This window comes from Rattus norvegicus, chromosome 19, assembly GCF_036323735.1.
Source record: "Rattus norvegicus strain BN/NHsdMcwi chromosome 19, GRCr8, whole genome shotgun sequence".
Taxonomy (NCBI): Eukaryota; Metazoa; Chordata; class Mammalia; order Rodentia; family Muridae; genus Rattus; species Rattus norvegicus.
The window spans coordinates 31,951,678-31,959,260 of NC_086037.1; the positions used below are offsets into that span (position 1 = coordinate 31,951,678).

The 7,583-nt window shown below is 42.7% G+C and overlaps 1 protein-coding gene across 10 annotated transcripts in view; it reads left to right on the forward strand.

Moving 5' to 3' along the window:
* Rpgrip1l (Rpgrip1-like) overlaps positions 1 to 6,253 on the forward strand; it is a 92,881-nt gene extending 86,628 nt beyond the window's left edge. For 9 of the 10 annotated variants that reach the window (XM_063278006.1, XM_063278005.1, XM_063278007.1 and 6 more), the window contains 2 exons: positions 981 to 1,114; positions 2,921 to 5,883. In XM_063278006.1, coding sequence (XP_063134076.1) covers positions 981 to 1,114; positions 2,921 to 3,033 — 247 coding nt within the window. In that variant the 3' untranslated portion in view covers positions 3,034 to 5,883. Of the gene's footprint in view, positions 1 to 980; positions 1,115 to 2,920 lie in introns of all 10 variants that reach the window. The other variant, NM_001107414.1, reaches the window with a different exon arrangement.
* The last annotated feature ends 1,330 nt before the right edge of the window (positions 6,254 to 7,583 follow it).

A 7,583-nucleotide genomic window follows, 5' to 3' on the forward strand; every position in this document is an offset into this window, starting at 1 on the left:
TAACTTCCATTGTCACCTAAGAGATCTCTATTTTCCAATTTCTCCAAATTCTATTCCTAGCTAAAGTCAGGGGCTTGTAAAGGAATGAGATGCTGGCCGCTACTTCAGCAAGCTGATTAGAGGCTTCGTCTTGTTCACCCATCAGCATTTGGATTTTGTTTATATTTTTCAAGGCATGATTTCTCAGGGGCTTCGATTTTTCTGTTTCTTGTTTTGTTTCTGATTTAGGATAGATATGTTTCACAGAGTTTAAAATGGTAAGGTTTACAAACATCCATGGTTTAAGCTATGCTGCCAAGACATATCAAAAGAGTACTTAACTGTAAATTCCTGTCATTTGGTCAATCCAAGTGTGTTTGGCCTCTGCACAAGCCACTAATTCAAATCAGCTCCATCAGAGCCCTGCAATTATGTGTCTAAAGTAAAGTAGAACTTGGATGCCATGGTTGTGCATTAAGGTCGCTGAGGCAATATGAATATCTGATACAGCCGTCGGGCAGAGCTCAGCTTTTCCACGTGGCCATTCAGACTGCTCCCCGACAGTGCAGCCTCTGAATTTTATAAGACAACACATAGAATTTGGAAGATTGCTTGCTACCAGCCCCAGAGTTGTGTACTGCTGGGATTCAGGGAAACACGTCTTTCTGTCAAAAATGCTGACTGTGTAACCTACCATGGCCTCTGTGCACTTCATCCTTTTAGTCTTAAAAAATAGAAGTGTCAGAATCTCAGTCATGCTGTAATGACGTGGACACTGGGTCCTTCCCTTTGCCTGGTCACGTTCTTCTGTTCTGGAGCCGGTTGCTACGCAGGTTTAGGGAAGGAGATTGGTGCCCATTGGAAGGCTGAGGAGCGCCAAGGTTCTAACAGTTCTGATAAGATGTTTGCCTCACACAATTTCCTTTCTACTGGCATCACCGTTTCACACACAGTACATAGTGTTCCATGGTAGTGACCTCCTCTGTCCTGTGCCTTCCTAGTGTGCGCTTCACCGTGGTCAGTGATCCTCCCGAGGATGAGCAGGACCTAGAATGTGAGGACATTGGCGTTGCTCACCTTGACCTCGTGGATGTGTTTCAGAAAGGAAGAGACATCATTGAGCAAGACATTGATGGTACGAGCACAGCATGGTTCTGTCTGCACAGCTGCCAAAGCCCAGGCTCTCTGTCCAGACCTCTTTCCACTGCCTGGGAGGGTCTGTTACACCTCAGCGTGGCTCAGGCTGGCATCTGCTGCTGCTGACTGCCTGTCCCTATATTCTCCCCCTTTCCCTCCCTACCCTTGTGTAGCTGATAGAGAATTTTAAACAATTTTGCTTCACAGGAACTAGCTAATACATTTCTTAGTGATGGGGGTAAGACGCTTGGCCTTAAACTTGTTGTTCTCAACCATGGCAGCATCTTCTCATGGCCTCTCTAGTTCAGGGCTGCAGCCAAAGGGCAGGACTGTCCCCTCTGCTAATTCTAGGATTCTGACAGATGGGGTCTTCCTCACAAACTGTATCCTAGATCCTTGCCTTGCTAGGTGTGAGACAGAGCAGTGTCTCATTTCTCCTTCTGTTCTTATGTCACGCATACAGAAGGAGCTGTACTTTCTAAACCATAATCAAGGAAGACCTTGACCATGCACAGTCAGTTGTGAAACTTTTCACTGATTCCTCTTCAAACTGGACAAGTTAGCAGAGCCCTCTGACACTTTGTGCTGGGCTCGTTGATTTCCCTATTGAGGGCACAGTCAGATCACTTAAGCACCTCCTGAGGACCCGGGTTCTCCATACTGTCACAGCCATGTAGAGTAGACGCTACCTATCCTGGACGCTTGAGGATTCAGACAGGAAGTCCAGATGGAGCCAAATGATTGCCCAAGTTAAAGCAAATAAGTAACTAGGAGCATGTGTGGAATATCCACAAAGTATGCACATCTGACTCAATGGCACAGAGCAAAAGATGAGAAGATTAAAATGCTCATGACACTTTAGTCAAGACTCCAGAACCGAGAGTCTGACAGGAATCACCAGAACCAGTCTCTACAGCCAGCTCTGCCCAGTGACCTACCTCTTCCTGTGTGACCACAGGGATCACACTTTGCCAACACCCACCTGCTAGGGCCACTTATAAGAAACTGGTCAATGTCCAGGCACCATTCCCTGGCCATTTTAATACCTTGCTCTGTGCCATATGCCAGTGAGTGGTCGCCAAGAAAAGACGAAAGCTCAGGAGAACAAGCCGGGTGCCACCAGGCCACTGCCCTTCAGGGGCTCCTTCCCCACCCATGTGCCGACCAAGTGTTCTTGGAAGGTTTCCTCAAGGTTCATTAAAGTAGCACACTACTGGGAGCAGTGGTTGTAGATCATCTGTTGACGCTGAGGCTGAGGCTCCATTAAACTTCAAAGAAGTTTGGATACCTAACAAATATCTTTCCGTAGCTGACGGGGGCTGGGGGACTGGCCTGACATTAGACCAGGCTGTGTTCAAAGAAGCCTCAAGACTTAAATAGTCTGCCTTTGGGCCATCACTGATAGCCCTCACTCAAGAACCACTCACCTTCTCTCTCAGAGCCAACTCAGATGTCTTAGGTTCTGCGGGACTGTCATTTTGCTTTTCTAATTGCAGAGAACACTATTTTAAATGAAGTGTCACCTTAGGGACCTAGGTGACCAGTCCTAACACTGAGTGTATCATACCCCTGCAGTATTCCTCAGCGTGTTAGAAGAAACTCCAGCCATGTGGGATAGCCTTAGAAACTCTGGCCATGTGGGATAGCCTTAGCCTTTTACTTAGTAAACGTCACAATTACCTGTAAAATGTGTGTCCTCATACACATGGCCTCTCGTATAACTGTTCATCTCAAAGCTATGTGAACTAGCCTAGCCGAGAAAACTACTGAATATCACTGACCTGTGCCGACTCCTTCTCCTCAGTTCTTGATGCCCGAACAGATGGTGGCAGCATCGGCAAACTGAAGGTGACCGTGGAAGCGCTTCATGCCCTACGGTCTGTCTACGAGCAATACAGAAAGGACTTGGAGGCTTGAAGGAAGCTGTTCCAGAGGCATCCTACTTCTAAGAAAATGTTCACATGAAAGCTCAAAGATGAGATTCTGAGTAATCACTGGTGTATGTAATCTATAATTCATGGGGAGCTGGGAGAGCGCCTGGGTTTAGGCTTGAATGTTCAAGTTTTGTATAGTTTTTGTGTTTGTTTATTTTTCTATCCACTCCTCCCCATGACTGCCACCCCTTAGGACTTCAGTGCTCCTGAGTGGACTACCTTATCAATAATTTATAGCAACATGATAGCATGAAACATCTATTTGCATTTGCATCATTTTCTTATGAAGAACTGGGAGTAGTTCCCATTTTTATTTTTCATAAGTAAAAGCCTAAAATCTTAGGAAACCAATGAAAAAGAAATGCTTTTTATGTTATCCCTAATTGTCCCACTCAATGGAACGCCTCTGATTAGCCTCATTAAGACTTTTATACTGTGAAGATTTTATTAGAAGCAATATATGAAAATTACTTGGATTAATGTGTTAATCTTTCTCTTTAAAATGCTAATATCTACTTTATGCACATTAAAGCTCAGTGTGCATTTTCTTTGATGCACACAGTTTCTATCAATTAAATATAAAGAAGGAGACTTGGCACCAACCTACTAAATTACTCCCAGTAATTTGTTTTTTTCATAAACATTATAGTTGTTCCAGGTTATGTGGTATCAGTGTGTTTTTAATGCTGATACAAGATCCAGGATTGTATTCATATAAAGAAGATATAGATAGATAGAGACACATACATGCATACATACATACATACATACATACATTACATACATACATGCATGCACACATACATACTTGCATACATACATGCACAGGAAATTTATATTTTACAAATTAAAGTTAAATTACATAGAAAAAATAAAGTATGGCTCAAATTCTAAAATGCTTAGACATGAAAGGTGACCCTTTTATCATTTTTAAAAACTTACATCAAGCTTCTACAATGCTGGGATGTATCTGGATATCCAGACTCTCAAAAAGCAGCTCCAAAAGTTAATTTCTACCTTTTACACAGTCTCGCTGAAGAGTTTAATTGATATTTTTAATGGAGCTGTGAATCAGTGCTGCAAAAGAATTGTCTCTGGGGGTCTGAGATATAATGCATTTCATTTTTTAATTTACTTTTTTATTTGTCATTTTCTTCAAAGGATTTTTATAGGCTGTGGGTTTTCACTGTTTGCAAACAGGCTATTCCTTTTTAAGCATATGTAAAGTATTCAGGGAGATAAGTAATTTATTAAAATCTACCTAATTTGCCGTGCTATATTAAATCTCTGCTTCAGTGATCACAGACCATTTCATTTAGAGAATTAGGCATTCCCTCTTTGTGTGATTAAAGTCCTGGAAAATGAGTTCTTTGCTCCTATTTGTGAACATTCAAAGCCTGCTAATGGCAGGAAGATGGAACAGATTATGAGACAATTCATTACAGTTCAACAGGGAAAGCAGCTATAATGCAGAAATGCGAGTGTGAATATCAGTGTATAGCTGAGCCATCTGTGCTCGGACAGCTTCGCTCATGACTCCTCCTTGAGAGGCTTTGAAATGACATCCGTACGATATTAATTTGTTGGCGCACTTTGTGGGACCAGTAGAGTATAATCTGACCACAGAACTCTATAAACTCTGTCTGTACCATTGGGCATCCCTGTCCTCAGGCCCGCCATCTCCAAGAGGAATCTTGCTCTCATCAGACTCTGAAAATCTCAAAACAACTCATTCCTCTGGAACCTTCTAGTGACCACAGACATCTGCAGACAAAGCCTCTCCAGTTCTAGTAAACAACCACATGTTTGTTGTCACTTTAGCTGGCTCTGAGCTCATCTTCTTGGCCTCCCTTTCTAGCTTTCTTTGGCTTTGTGCAGCTACAGTGTCATTAAGGCCCATAATATTCCCTGCAGTAATTTAAAGCAGACAGATTATACCCTGGGATTAGCTGAGTGGTTTTCGAGACATTTATTGTGGTATGCTCCTAGGAGGCATGCATTATTGTTTTAAAATGTTATATCCAAAACTAAATAATGCTTTCCTCAGGGACGAAAATGGGATGGTGCTGCTTCTTAGCATCTTTAAGTGGAGACAGGGAAGTTTTAATCCGAAAACCTTGTACAAGTGAGTCGGCTGTGTAGAATTTACACCTCACGTGAAATCGTGGATCATCCAGGCTTCCCTTACCTTTGTATATCCTGGCTCTAAAATTCTCAGCCTCAGACTCCTACGGATGTTCCCATGCTAGCTTCACATGTAATGGTGACTAACAGGTTCTGAAGGGAGAGACCAAGTGAGTGTGCTCCCTTGAAGTCCACTGGCATCTTTGTCTAGACATGTGTTAGCCAGAGTTCACTGAAAAGTTCATCTCCGTTGGTTCAAAGTGCTGTGCTGTCTGTCCTCTGTGAACCAGGCTTGCTCTGCTGAGATTGCTGGGCAGTGAGGGCTCTCGCGCACACAGACACAGCCCTGGAGGAGAGCATGCAGCTCTCAATAACGAACGGCACATACACTCAGCACCCTGGGAGCTATAATGCTTTTAGTGTGGAAATATAAATAGAGATGTGATGTGGCATGTGGGCAAGTGTATTATACATGGTTTTTTGCCTACTGTAGTAGAAATGTCAAGTTCCCAGCCACTGTCATGAGAAGCAGTTGACAAAAATAAGTTTTATGGTTTACAGTGTGGTTTACGTAGAGAACATTTCTCTTCACTCTTGGTTTCAACATGTTTTCTGAATTATCATGGTTTGTTGCCATTTAACTTAAATTAGTTTTTTTAAGAATAAATAGAGACTATGTTTAATCAAATAAAGAAAGGCCACATTGAAATTCTGCTGCTCCTGCCATTCATTTGTTACCACAAAACACAAATAATTTCTATGTGTCATAAAGAAGCGTGGGCTGAGACGTGGTCATGTGATTTGGGGGGCTCTGCGTGCACCAATGTTCCCACAACAAAACATAAATTATTTTAGTAATCTGACATCAAGAGCTGTGACAATGAAAACCAGCTCTTACACATGTTCTAACAAGAATCTGATTAACATTTTTGTGGATATGGAAAATAACTTTTTTTTAGTCAAGCTGGCACTGTTGCTGAATGTGGAATGATTTCCGTATGTACAGGATTGCAAAATGTGAATCATGTCTGTGAACAAATACGAGAAGAAAATGTGATCTTTGTGCAACACAAAACACCAAGGAAGAGGCTTTGGGTTGGGAAATGACCAAGTGATTGGCAGTGAAGGGATGATCCCGGCAGTAAGAGTGTGCTTTAGTAAGTCACCCATGCCCAAAGGCCTTAACAAAGAAAAGCTAAAACCGTGATTTATTATAGATTGGGCACCACAGCTAATTAAATCCATGAGTAGGAGCAAACAGTATTACATCCCTTTTGTTCCAAAACAAAACAGCCTCTAGGTCAACCAGAAAATATCAGAGTAATAGAAACAAACATTTTCAGGCTAAGCATACAGAATTAGAAAATATCCTCTTTTATCTTGCAAGGGAGAATTTTTCACTTCTCAAAATGTTACCAGAACACAGAACATTTTTCATTTGTTTCCTTCCTTCCTTCCTTCCTTCCTTCCTTTCTTTCTTTCTTTCTTTCTTTCTTCCTTCCTTCCTTCCTTCCTTCCTTCCTTCCTTCCTTCCTTTTTTGTACAGGATTTCACTATGCAGCCCTGGTTGGCCTGGGACTCGCTATGTAGACCAGGCTGTCCTCAAACTCATGGACTCTGTCTGCTTCTGCCACCTGAGTGCTGGGGTAGAAGACAAAGCAGGCTCGCACCATCTACCCTGGCACCCCTTTGTTTTCCAAATGTCATGCGCCCTGGCATGAAGTCTGGCACCGGCAGAATGTGGCTTCCCCTCCTTGTCTGTTCATGCTCTCCAGATAACCACATTCTCATCACTACATCATTTCTCCGTTCACTAAGCACCATTTGTTTTTGTTTCTTTTTAAATATTTATTTTTAATTATGTATATGCTTGTCATTGTGTGGATAGGTGTGTGTGGGCACAGGTATCTGCAGTGTTAGATACACTGGAGCTGCAGTTAGGGACGTTGTGAGCTGTCACGTGGGTGCTGGGAACCAAACATCCTCTGTAAGGGCAGCAAGTGCTTCTAACCACTGAGCCCCTCTTTGCTTTTCCTTTTTTTTTTAAATTAATACCTTAATTCTTATCTTTCTGTCACCCATTCTTTTCACTCCTCTGTTCAGTCATACACTCCCATTTGCCTGCCTGACTGCTGTTTGCTCACCTGGCTGCTGGCCCTTGCTTTGTCAGACACCTCAGTGTTCGGCTCATACTGGCCCAGAACTCAGTTAATTAGCCTCGGCTTCCTTGAACCTGTGAGCCTCCTTCCCAGTGCCCCTACTTTGAAAATGAACGTGCCTTTTTCACTCCTTCTCTTTGCTTGGTATCCCTGTTCTTTGGACACCAGCATCTGTGGCAATTCTTGGGGCTTCTTCAAATGCTCCACCAGGCAAAGATTGGTCTCTAATTTTTCAAGATGGCAGTAGGAG